This window comes from Mastomys coucha, chromosome X (assembly GCF_008632895.1).
Source record: "Mastomys coucha isolate ucsf_1 chromosome X, UCSF_Mcou_1, whole genome shotgun sequence".
Taxonomy (NCBI): domain Eukaryota; kingdom Metazoa; phylum Chordata; class Mammalia; order Rodentia; family Muridae; genus Mastomys; species Mastomys coucha.
This window is the reverse complement of record NC_045030.1, coordinates 76,827,228-76,840,860: the sequence shown is the minus strand read 5'-3', so window position 1 is coordinate 76,840,860 and position 13,633 is coordinate 76,827,228. Positions and strand designations below refer to the sequence as shown.

Below are 13,633 nucleotides of genomic sequence, written 5' to 3'. Positions count from 1 at the left end.
TGTCTTGAAAAACAAACAAACAAACAAAAAAACAAAACAAAAAAAAACAAGAAAAAAAAAAGATTTATCAAATAGCCTTCTTGACAAACTGGTAATATCAAAATAATATCCACAGGCATTCAGGAGTCCCCGTGCATTCACTTTATAAGTATGGTCACACTAATTTATGTCCCAATATCCTCCCATTCTTTTTTATTTTTATTTTTTAAATTTTATTTATTATTTATTTTTTTATTAGATGTTTTCTTTATTTACAATATCTCCTTTCCCAGGTTCTCCTCCAAAAAAAGAAATAAAATAAAATAAACAACAACTAAAACAATCCCCTGTTCCCTCCCCCCTTCCCCTGCTCACCACCCCACCCTCTCCCACTCACTGGCCCTGGCATTTCCCTACACTGGGACACATAACCTTCACATGACCAAGTGCCTCTCCTTCCATTGATGACCAACTAGGCCATCCTCTGCTACATATGCAGCTGGAGTCCTGAGTCCCACCATGTGTACTCTTTGGTTGGTGGTTTAGTCCCTGGGAGCTTTGGGGATACTAGTTAGATCATATTGTCGTTCATCGTAAGAGGCTGCGAACCCTTCAGCTCCTTGGGTCCTTTCTCTAACTCCTTCTTTGGGGACCCTGTGCTAAGTCCAATGGATGGCTGTGCGCCTCTACTTCTGTATTAGTGGAGTACTGTCAGAGCCTCTCAGGAGACATCTATATGAGGCTCCTGTCAGCCAGCACTTGCTGGCATCCACAATAGTGTCTGGATTTGGTGATTGTATATGGGAAGGATTTCCAGGTGGAACAGTCTCTGGATTGTGCTTCCTTCAGTCTCTGCTCCATAGTTTGCTTCTGAAAAATATGGAACGCTTCACAAATTTGCATGTCATCCTTGTGCAGGGGCCATGCTAATCTTCTCTGTATCATTCCAATTTTAGTATATGTGCTGCCGAAGCTAACACTACAGCCTGATCTTACAGAGGCATTTTCTCAATTAAGTATCCCTCCTTTCAGATGACTCTAGCTTGTGTCAAATTGGTATAAAACTATCCAACACATACACACATTACATTTATTTATTATATTTAATGTGTGTGAATGTTTTTCCTGCATGTAAATCTATGCACTATGTGCAGAACTGGTGCCTTTGAAATCAGAAGGGACATCAAATCCCCTGAAACTGGAGTAACTGGTGGCTGTGAGCTGCCATGTAGGTGCTGGAACCTGAACCCAGGTTATCTAGAAGAGCAGCAAGTGCTGTTAACTACTGAGCATCAATCCAGCCCCTACCTCCTTAAATCAAGAATCTGAGGTCATCTTTGGCTACATAGTAAGTTTGTGTCTAGATTGGCCTCTGTGAGATCCTCCAGCTCTCTCTCTCTCAAAAAAGTGTTACTTTAGAATGGCAGTTTTCCTTTGCAGAGCTTGAGAAAAATGAACAACTGGTCTAATAACTTTATGTTAAATTTCCTCTGCAGGCTTGGCGCAAGCGCTGGTTTGTCCTCAGGCGGGGCCGCATGAGTGGCAATCCTGATGTCTTAGAATACTACCGCAACAAGCACTCCAGCAAGCCCATCCGTGTGATAGACCTCAGCGAATGCACTGTGCGAAAGCATGCAGGCCCTGGTTTCATTAGAAAGGAATTTCAGAAAAATTTTGTGTTTATTGTCAAGACCACTTCCCGTACATTCTACCTAGTAGCCAAGACTGAAGAAGAAATGCAGGTGTGGGTACATAGCATCAGTCAAGTTTGCAATTTCAGTCATCTGGAAAATAGTGCAGGTAAGAGCAAGGTTGGAACTCCTGTAAGCAAAAGGATGGTCTATGATGGTTTACTGGAAAGCTACTGCACATAAGTGATGCAAGATGCCTGCTTCTGAAGGTATTTTGGCAATCAAATATATATCATCAGAGCTACTCCTACTAAATTCAATACAACACTAGAAAGTACTGTCTCTCACTTGGTAGTAGGATTGAAGTCCAAATGTGGAAATGCAAAATCTGCCTATACATATAGCATTGGAAATCTCTGCTGATAAACAACCTGGAAGTTTGCTCTGGGTCACTGGTCATTGAAGGCACTTGAATTCAATTCTTTCCTCCTCTTCCTTTTCCTCTTTTTCTTCCTCCTCTCCCTAATTCTACTCCTTCTCTTCCTTCCCTTGTTTTTCACCCTGTCTCCATATACTTCCATTCCTATGTAACATACAGGATGGTTTTTAGGCTTGCATTATAATTCATTTCCTTTCATAGATTTTATTTTTTTTTTGCTTGTGTTAGTCAAGGTTCTATTAAGTAAAAAGAGAGAGAGAGAGAGAGAGAGAGAAAGAGAGAGAGACAGAGAGAGAGACAGAGAGAGACAGAGAGAGAGACAGAGAGAGACAGAGAGACAAGAGACAGAGATAGATACAAACAGAGACAGAGAGACAGAGAAAGAGATATTTTATTAGAGGGGCTTACAAGTGTGGTCTAGCTAGTCCAACAATGACTCATGAGGATATATGTTTCAGTTGGTCTTCTGTGTATTTGGGAATCCTTAAATATGTTCTAATACCAGCAAATGAATGCCTCTACAGCAGGATAGATGAACTTGGCAGCCAGAGTGAGGACAAGCAGACAAAAAGCAAAAGCTCCCTCTTTTCATGCGATTTTATGTGTGCTTTTATGTGGGCTGCTACAAGAAGATGTGGCCAAGATTCAGGGTGTACCATCTCACCTCAAATGATCCAATCATGAAGCCCTTTACAAGCATGCCCAGTCACTTGGGTTATAGTTGATTTCAGATGTAGTCAGTTTGACAACTAAGATTAGTCATCACAGAGCCCAATTATACCATATTCTGACAGAATAGGAAATTTTGAATCTGGTTTCTTTCAACTTCTTTGTTTAGTAGACAGAAATTGTATCCCTAATCATGGCACATACTTCAACATTTCAATAACTTACTCTTTTTACCATCTACCAAGGAAATATCTACATTATAACACCAGGTGGCAATGGAGAGTCAGGGTTGTATATCTAAGGCAAACATGCATGTGGGCTTCCATTTCTTTTCATGAGCCAGCAGAACTTATTAGCTGATATTATTTAGTAACATTGCTGAGCTTTGAAAGCACTCAAATAAAAGGAAATGAAGTGACATCAAGTACCTTATCTTTGGTACAACAGATAGAACTTGCAAAGTAGCAGTGTATCCGTCATGCCTAGAGCCCAATGTCAAGTAAACCCAACAAACCTCCTTGATCATCAATTCCAGTGGTACTTGCTGCTGACTCTTCACTACCCTAATTCCTACATTCAGCCAAACTTTTACATATATATTTTTCATGCACCCTGTTATAATTCACTTCCTCTTTCATTTCTCATCCAGCAGTTGTAACACACACACACACACACACACACACACACACACACGCCTCAGTAGTTCAAAAGGAACTGGAATAAAGCATCAGTAAGAAACCAAACTTTCCCACAACTCCTTTTATTTCCTCAGTTTTTAAGAGAATGTAAAGGCCAAGTTCATTTTTCATTTGAAATCCATGTTATAAAGGTTTTCTTCTTGCAGTTTTCCACATGCACCAGCCGCCTTTATTTACAAGTGATGGATTTTAAAATTCCATGTGGATGCATGAAGCCTCAAATAATATCAACGTGTATTTTTGATGCTGTATAATTTTCTCTACATACAGACACAAATTTAATGCCTTTCCATCTTACATAAGTATTTATCATACACTATGACAGTCATCAGAAACTTTTGTAGTTTGAAGTGGGACAGCAAGATTAGTACATATTTCTTTTTCTTTCACAATTTCATGGATAGAAGACTCATTTTTTTAATTGGATATTTTCTTTTTTTCCCCTTTGCAAACCCCCTATTTCATCCCCCTTTACCCTGCTTCTGTGAGGTTGTTCCCTACCCACCTGCATCACGACCCTCGCAGAAGGCTCATTCTTATGTTAATCTTGCAACCAGTATAAGATTTTTTTCTTATTAAGTGAAAATATGTCACCTGTTTGTACTAACAGAAGCACTTCATGACTTTTATAATACAATTGCTGGGATTACTGCTCTTACACATTGAGGCTATAATTAAGCAAAAAAGAAAGTTACTTAAAAAATTACTTTGGTGCCATGACAATTAACTTGATAACAAAGAGAGCTATTAAATGCCTGATGGGCACATAGTGTAGACTGTGGATATGCTGGACAAAGAGAGATTAAAATCCCAGGCAGTACGTGGTGGATGGCACAAAAGTTTATCATACTATATATAATGCCTCTCAATTTAAAACTTATGACTTCCAGGGATAGAGAGATGAGTTGGTGGTGAAGAGTGCATACTGCTCTGGCAGAGAACCTGTTTTTGGTTTTTATCACCCAACTCATAACTTCCTGTAACTCCAGATCCAAGGGATCCAAAGCCCTTTTCTGGCCTTCCCAGTCACTGCATATATACACATACTCATATAGCTATGTACACACACACACACACACACACACACACACACACACACACCAACCACACCGACACACACACACAGTAAAAATCTTTTTGAAAACATGCTACTTCCTTATTTCTGAAATTTGCCATTTCATATTTTTAGACCAAGGGTTGATTTCAGGTAAATAAAACCACAGAAAGGGAAAATACAATAAGAGGGAACAACTGTACAATATTTGCTTCTGCCAGGCAGTGGTGGTGCATGCCTTGAATCCCAGCACTTGGGAGGCAGAGTCACCTTTGAGTTCCAGGCCAGCCTGGTCTACAGAGTGAGTTCCAGGACAGCCAGGGCTACTCAGAGAAACCCTGTCTCGAAAAAACAAAACAAAACAAAAAAATTGCTTCTGTCTCTGATAGCTACAGGCTAGTGAACATTGTATCTTCCCTATGAATTTGTCTTATCCCATATTGGCTCTGTGGTAGCTGTGCTATTGTCATCTCTATGTTATATACAGGGGACATGTGAAGAAAACAGATGTTAGCTAGAACCCAGACATGACCTCAGGAAGTTCAGGGTCACTTTGACTGAGGAACCCTGCATTGAAAACTGTGGTCAGGATGTAATACCTGAGAGAAGAATTTAAAAAAAATGACATACACACACACAAAGAAAAAAATAAAAGCAAGCTTTTCATTGGCTTTTTATGATCTGGAGTTCTCATTAATTCTTAATTCTCATTAATTTTTGACCCCTGTTCTTAAGCTTTGGTGAGATTAGTTTTCCTGAGAAATAGAGTTACCCAGCCATCAAAACATACTGTTCATTACTTTCTCCTTATATATAACAATTATTAACACCATTATATTTATGTGTTGCTTATGTGACTCCTCTGATATAGTGTAAACTCAAGTAAAGACAGGGTCTTTGTTTCAACTACATCATCAGAGTTAGAAAGGTTCCAGTCACATATGTAGATGCACTAATAGAATTTCTACATAAATATGAATAGACACACAATTTATGCATATGCAATATGTTAGGCTTCTTGATGCAGTGACAAAAAAACAAAGGGGAACAGATTTATTTTGGCTAATTGTTTCAGTCCATGATTGCTTGGCTATTTTGTTTGTAGGCCTATTGCAGTCAGCCTATTGTGAGGCAGACAGTCATAGCTGTAAGAATATGTGCTCATCTCAGTTGCTCACTGCATAGTAGCCAGAAGCAAGAGACATGAATGCCTATATTTGTGGGCTTCTTTGTTCTCTTTTTCTTTCATCCAAGATCCTAGTTCATTGGATGATGTACACACTTCTTTCCCCTTAATCATCTGAAAATTCCTATTCTCACATAACTGTGCTTGAATAACTTCTAAGTCATTTTTCAGTCCAGCCAAATTGATAAGATTAATCATCATTTTTGTCCATCTGATACCTTATCAAATTCCCTTAAACTATACTTAAACTCCAAATAAAGACAGCAGCATGATTGTAATTCTATCTAACATGCTATTACTTTCCTGTACACAACTAAAAACATAGAAATTCTTTCCCCAAAGAATCAACAAATTCAGTGTTACTAAAAAATCCAAGTACAAAATCTGGAGACTAGAAGCAATCTCTTGTTTGTGACTCCCTATAAAAAAAATCAAGCAATTTACATACTCCCAACATAAAATGGCATAAACTAAGCATTCCAATTTCAAAAGGCAGGGATGGAGGCATAAGAAAGGAGGGATGGGACACAAGAAAAGCCGAGACCCAGGACAAGTTTTAAATCCTATAATTTCATGTCCTTTAGCTGGAGCAAAGAGTACCATGATGTGAGCTCTTCAGGGTCTGGAAAGCCATGCCTCTCCAGCCTTGTTAGCTATAAGCTCATATGGTTTCCTCCTTAAGCTAGCTCCACTTGTTCCCAGTGCCTTTCTTTAGAAGATATTCTGTGGTCAGGCAATGGTGGAGCACACCTTTAATCTCAGCACTCAGAAAGCAGAGGCAAGTAAATCTCTGTAAGTTTGAGGCCAGCCTGGTGTACAAAGTGAGTTCCAGGACATCCAAGACTACACAAATAAACCCTGTCTCAAAACAAAACAAAACAAAACAAAGATGTTCCATGTCTTGACATTTCCAGCTTCTTGAATTCTCCCTCATATCTTTAGCTTCATTTACACAATTTTATATAGAGCCCTCTAATAGACTCCTCCCAAATAATCTGATCTTGGTACACATTGTCTGGTTGTTTCCTTTGAAATCTAGAAGGACATCCCCAAGACTCTAAGACTCTTAGATTCAGAACCTTTGTAAAACCAGCATCTTGTGAATGATGCTAGTGTCTGCCATCACTTCATGGTGGTAGCTAGTCCTTCTTGAAACATGGCTGCAGCACCATCCAAATACTTGTGCTACTAAACTTGGGTTGCTTTGTGTAAGCAAGGCATCCTGTGATTAGGGTACCATGACAGCACTGTCTTCTCAAAGGAGATTCTTTCAAATGGGTTTATACTTTTAACACTTTATCCTTGCAGTGGCTAGGGTCACACTGCTTCTCCAGGTTTCATCAACACAGCTTTCCTATGTTCCTGGTGCAAAGTGCTTCACATTATTTGTATTGTTGTCATTGGTATACATTTTAAGATTTGGCCCAGAGCCTTAATTTTGGTGCACTCCATCACTGTGTTTCATACCTTCTTTTTAAAAAAGATTTATTTATTTATTTATTTATTCTATGTGGGTTCACTGTCGCTGTCTTCAGAGACACCAGAATTGGGCATCAGATCCTATTACAGATGGTTGTGAGCCACCATGTCATTGCTGGGAATTGAACTCAGGACCTCTGGAAGAGCAGTCAGTGCTCTTAACTGCTGAGCCATATTTCCAGCCCCATTTAACTTCTTTTTAATGGTACTAATCTTTTTTTTAGAAATCATGACTTCTTTTTTGTTTGTTTGGGTTTTTTTTCTCTGTATAGCTCTGGCTATCCTGGAACTCACTCTGTAGACCAGGCTGGCCTTGAACTCGGTGGTGGTGGTAATGGTGGTGATGTGTGTGTGTATGTGTGTGTGTGTGTGTTGACTCTTTTTTTTTTAATTATTTGTTGTTTTATTTTATTTTATGTATATGAGTACACTGTAGCTGTACAGACGGCCATGAGCCATGTGTGTGGCTGCTGGGAATTGAACTCAGGACCTTCTGCCTGCCTCTCTGGCTCAGGCCCTGCTCGCTCTGGCTCTGCATAATACGTGGTTGTGAGCCACCATGTGGTTGCTGGGATCCGAACTCAGGACCTTCGGAAGAGCAGTCAGTGCTCTTACCCGCTGAGCCATCTCGCCAGCCCCAGTGTGTTGACTCTTAATTGGTTCAACACTTCATCCTTGGAGCACTTCATCCTTGGTCTTCTTTCTCAGACACTATTTATAGCTTGAGGAAATGGTTGTCTCTGCCTCCCAAGTGGTAGGATTAAAGGCGTGCGCCACCACTGCCCTGTTTGTTTGTTTTGTTCTGTTCTGTTTTGTTTTGTTTTGTTTTTTGAGACAGAGTTTCTCTATATAACAGCCCTGTCTGTTCTGGAACTTGATCTGCGGACCAGGCAGGCCTTAAACCCATAGATCCACCTGCTTCTGCCTCCCAAGTGCTAGGAATAAAGGTATGTGCTGCTGTCACCACCACCCATCAATCATGTCTTCAAAAGTTTCTATCACCTCCAAATAATGCCACTAAATTATCAATTCTTTAGTAGATTAATCCATTCTTAGTGAGAGTTTACATGATCCACTCAATGATTCAATTTGTCAATGTCAAAGCCACATGAACCTTGCAGAAGGGGATACATCATATTCAAATCATAATATTTATATGCATGAATGCATATATAAGTATATATAGACTTGTTATGCATAAATAATATGCACACATATATGTATGTTTATTGAGTGAATAAGGCTGCTGCTGAGGACTGTTAAGCTATTGAACTGTAGGTTTTCAGCCAAGAATGCTTGGGAGGTTTGTTGTTGGTGGTGGTGGTGGTGGTGATGGTGGTGGTGGTGGTGTATGTGTGTGTGTGTGTGTGTGTGTGTGTGTGTGTGTGTGTGTGTGTGTGCGTGTGTGTGTGTGTATGTGTGTGTTGACTCTTAATTGATTCAACACTTCATCCTTGGAACATTGGTCTTCTTTCTCAGACACTATTTATAGCTTGAGGAAATGGTTGCCTCTACCCATACAAACACCAGATATGATTCACATCTTCTATTTGGTTTTTGGATGCTGTTTGAAAAACTTTGAGTGTTATAGCCATTCTTTAAACTCTAACCTGGGAAATGATTTTTCCAGCAGATTCCATGGAGAGTCTCTCTCACATGCCCTCCTCCCTCCAGCCAACCCCTGCCAGTTCACTTCATACTGTCCATGTTGCCAACTCTGCCTTGCCAAAAGATGACCGAAACACTAATACTGTAGTCACCGAGCAAACCAGAAGTGAGTCAGAGTTTCTCTTCCTTCCTGATTATCTGATCCTGTCCAACTGTGAGACTGGAAAACTACACCATGCCAGGTATGCTTACTTTTGAGACTTAACTGGGCCTTCTAGCATGTTCTACTCTGTTCACAGAGCCCACATTCCCTTTTGCAAAGTCTTTGAGATGTGCTCAAAGCACATAGCTAAATACATCTGTTTAGCAAGAATAATTTCTAGTAGATAGGTCTAGTTTTATCTCTTTCTTACTATTGGCAAGAACAAGGGCAAATGATTGTCAATATCACTATTAAAGATGAAGTAGTATACTAAATAAAATGAGTTATGGGTTTCAATATTGTGGCTTTCATTTCTTCTTCTTTTTTTTTTTTAAGATTTATTCATTTTATGTATGTAAGTACAATGCTGTTCTCTTCAGATGCACCAGAAGAGGTCATCAGATCCTATTACAGATGGTTGTGAGCCACCATGTGGTTGCTGGGAATTGAACTCAGGACCTCCAGAAGAACAGTCCAGTGCTCTTAGCCACTGAACCATCTCTCCAGTCCATGGCTTTCATTTCTAACTTTGCATTTTCATACTCATCTTGTGCTATATAGGATGAAAAAAACAGCAGACTTTTTTCTGTACTAAGGAGTGGTATAACTGTGGGTTGTAGAAAGAATAAGTTTCTACAAGTAGAACAAAAAGTGGCATATAACCACTTATAATGAGGTACATGTGGATTTTGTGTGTGGATGTCTACATATCAATTAAATTTATTTGTTTTTTCCTTCAGTCTTCCCACTAGATGTGATAGCTTGTCAAATTCAAACCGCTCATTGGCACAGACTTCATTTGATGATGTTTTTCTTGATGGTCTACAGCCATTTACCTCTAATAATTTGGTCCATCCCTTGCACCATGGGAAAGCATCTCAGGATTTTCCTTCTGTAAGGCCACAGGCTTCTTTAATCTGGAATAGAGAAATCAATGGCCCATCCAGGAACTTCATGTCTTCTTCAACATTGCTGGAATCTTCCTTAAACCCCACAGCTCATGTAGAAGGAAAGCAAGTTTCCTTACCCAGTGGGGTAAAAGAACTAAACATTATGTCTAACATTCCACCTCCTCGTCCCCCTAAGCCAAGTTATCTCTCTGAATGGCACCAAGATCAGCCCCTGATGACTGGACATAGCAGTAACAAGAAGCCAGGGTATACTATGGTGCCAAGAAGAATCTCTCTCTCTGGGTTAGACCATGTGGGATCCTGGAAAGGTAAGTGTTGGGTGCTAATATTCAGGCACAGAATTATGGGCAAAAACTATCCTTCACAATTCCTTATCACACCTTGTGTCCACATAGTAATATTCTTTGTTGAAACCAGTCCAGTCTCCTAATGAGGCTGAGTGTGTGGTGAGAGCACACAAAACTCTCCTGTTCCTAGGTACCTGCACTCTCATTTTGAACCTGGCCACCAGGAAACATTCATAGATTGCTACAAATACTGTAAAGGGACAGAGTCCCTGTCCATTGTGAGTCCTTGCCTAGGTTGTAATCTGCTCATCAGAGACTGAGCTGCTGAGTTTTGTTTGGAGTCACCTGAGGATATACTTTAACATGTATGTGGGAGGTCATATGGTTTTGCTTCGGCATGATCCCATTTTCTTCTTTGTCTTTCCCCTGCATAATGATCCTGGAGATCATAGCTCCTTCTATTTCTTATCAATTTTGTTAGTTTCATTCAGTATCCCAATTCACACAATCTTTTTAGATCATGATTGGCTATATATAATTCTCACCTAGCCTCATTAATTTTGTCTACTGGCACATTCTCCAATGGGAATGACTTGCAGTTTTGCATATAGTGCCATTGTCTACCAGTCTTCTACTCCAGTTTTCTGAGCCCTTCAAAGGCTACTTGGCAAGTATCCTCACTGACTTTTTAGTAAACTCTTTATTGCTTCTTTAAGCATTCTCATATTTTGTCATGAGCTCATTAGTCTAAGCATCATATTCTTTTCTTTTATGCCACCCTATGGGTCTCAGACAGACCCAAACCTCCCTAATTCTCTCTCCTTCCCTCCTATATAATCACACACTATTACTTACTAAGACCAAAAGTGTAAGGAAGGCAAATTGGTTTTTAAATCTCTGAGTAAGAAAATATGTCACTCTGGAAACAAAGCCCCTAATGATGTAACTAACCATGACACATGTTGCTTCCTTCAGACAACCCCAGTGAAATAGGTGTATGCTGGTTGTCTAATGGTTCTTAATGCATGGGAAGAGTGGGGGAAAAGTGTGGGCAATTAAAAGTTAGTAAGCAAAATTTGGAAACTGAAATGAATAAAGCTAATAAAATAATAGAATGTGACAATGAATTGAAAGTCTTGAGACAAACACAAAACAGCCAGGTTGTGTTTTTTCACACAATGACAGACAAGGTTAAAATTGATGAAAATAGAGACAGTAAGGAGTAGAAGCAAACTGAGTTGGAGAAAGCAGAGGGAATCTGTGAAGTTGATCACTCCCTTCCCATTGCCATCCACCTGGATGTGGGGTTTGTGTGTAGAGGCAGCACTGGGAAAGGATCATTTTGTCCATCTAGATGTCCATCCTGTGATGGAGCTTCTTACATTAGGAAGGCTGTTCTGTTCCCTCTGTCATAAAGGAAACCCATGTGTGTAAGGGTCTCAGTCTGAGCTCTGCTTCCTATCCTCAACTTACACGAGTACCACTGAATCTTTCTGTCTTGATAGAAGTCAGAAAAATTTTCACCTCCTATTATTTATATGTAATCTGTAAGGATGATCACAGATTATTTAGCACACTCAACTATCCATGTTTTTACAAGAGATGCTCAGAACTTTCTTATGTTATATAGCTAAAAATTTAGATCTTTTGATCATATTCCTGGCAACCACAAAGCTAGTCCCAATTTTTATGAGTTAATCATTTTAGACTTAACATGTGAAGGTCATACAGTAGTTTTTCTTTGTCTGGTTGCTTTCATTTGCAAATGAAAAGATTTCCTATTTTTATGGCTGAATGACTTTCCACTGTATACATGTATGTTACTGTGTGTGTATCCTTTTACTTGTTGATGGGCATTTTCCTGCTAACATATCTTAGTGTGGGGCTGCAGATGTCTTTTTTACATACTGATTTCATTTCCTTTGGACATATAGTACTGGTACTGGGACTGCTGGATCATATAGTAGCCTAATTTTAATTTTTTTGAAGTTGCTTCATGAGATTTCTACACTAATTTATATTCCCACTAATAGTATGTAAGAGTTTGCCTTTTTGTGAATTCTTACCAGCACTTGTGGTTTTTTTGTTTGTTGTTTTGTCATTTTATGATTGTTATTATAGCTGTATTGAGGTAATAATCTAATTTTGAACTTCCCTGTTGGTTAATAATGTTGAACATTTTTCATATATTTGTTGACCATCTACTGCCTTCTTGGAAATATCTATTAATCTTTTTAAAGGTTTATTTTTAAGTGTATGGACTTTTGCTTGCATATATGTCAATGTACAATGTGCAGTGCCTGCAGAGTCAAGAAGAAGGCATTAGATCCTTTGGAAAAAGAGTTATAGATGGTTGTGAGCCAACATGTGAGTTCTAGGAACTGAACCCTAGTTGTCTAACAGAGCAGTTAGTACTATTAACCACAGAGCCATCTCTCCAAACTCTACTGATGATTTTATTGTATTTTTTTCTTAACCACTGAGCTATCTCTTAGGCCATTTTTATTTTATTTTACTTTTTTTAAGTTTTATCGCATTATAATGAGAAAAGTTACATGATTTCAATTTATCTGAATTTGTTAACATTTAAAAACATATTTTAAGTAAATAGAAATAAATCACATTCTTGTTTCCCTTTGTCCCTCAACTCCTCCCAGACTCCTGCTTCAATACCCAAAATATCTTTTTTTGTCATCTTCTTTAAAATTTATAAAATATTATAACAATAAAAATGAGTATTATAAAAGTTGTTTGATATAAAACAACAATCAATTAAGCAGTCTTATGTAGATTCTTGTCTATGGCAATACTGCAAATACATACATTTTTCTCCATATAAATTTTAAATAACTCCAAATGTAATAACTGTATATTTCAAAATAAAACATCACTACTAGTATTTTCTTTTTTTTCTGAGACAGGGTTTCTCTGTGTAGCTCTGGCTGTCCTGGAACTTACTCTGTAGACCAGGCTGGCCTTGAACTCAGAAATCCGCCTGCCTCTGTCTCCCAAGTACTGGGATTAAAGGCGAGCGCCACCACCACCCGACTTAGTATTTTCTTAAATGAACATAAATATATAAAGGGTTTTTTGTTTGTTTGTTTGTTTTGAATTTAGTAGAGCTTAAAATCTTGGCTCTTATTGTGGTAACTTGATACAAGAGTTACAAATGTCAAGCAAAACATTCGGTCTTACTCTTTGTTGTTCTCTTACAAGCCACCTCCCTAGTTAATCGTCTGTTTCTTTTGGGTATATAAATACTTTTAAAATATATAAGCTGTTCTGAAAACCATAGTATAGTGTAAAAACATGGAATAAACAATACTACATATAGAGAGGCTGAGATAGGAGAAACAAGATCTTAAGACCATTATGTTGTACACAGCAAGACATTGTCATGAACAAACAAGCTGAAAGTATATATGGATTGTATAATATTGGACCTACTTCTTCAATTACCAATTAGAGAGACCATTGGATGACAGTCAAT

General features: G+C 38.6%; 1 protein-coding gene and 1 non-coding gene across 2 annotated transcripts in view; one reads left to right on the top strand and one right to left on the bottom strand.

Moving 5' to 3' along the window:
• Nucleotides 1-852: 852 nt before the first annotated feature.
• On the bottom strand, nucleotides 853-959 carry LOC116095655. Its single transcript, XR_004120676.1, has one exon. It is a non-coding gene; the product is annotated as a U6 spliceosomal RNA (small nuclear RNA).
• Nucleotides 960-1,125: 166 nt separating this feature from the next.
• Gab3 (GRB2 associated binding protein 3) overlaps nucleotides 1,126-13,633 on the top strand; it is a 54,765-nt gene continuing 42,257 nt past the window's right edge. Inside the window, exons 1-4 of the mRNA XM_031353280.1 lie at nucleotides 1,126-1,182; nucleotides 1,476-1,779; nucleotides 8,769-8,985; nucleotides 9,686-10,164. Of these exons, the coding sequence (XP_031209140.1) occupies nucleotides 1,126-1,182; nucleotides 1,476-1,779; nucleotides 8,769-8,985; nucleotides 9,686-10,164 (1,057 nt within the window). The remainder of the gene's footprint in view (nucleotides 1,183-1,475; nucleotides 1,780-8,768; nucleotides 8,986-9,685; nucleotides 10,165-13,633) is intronic.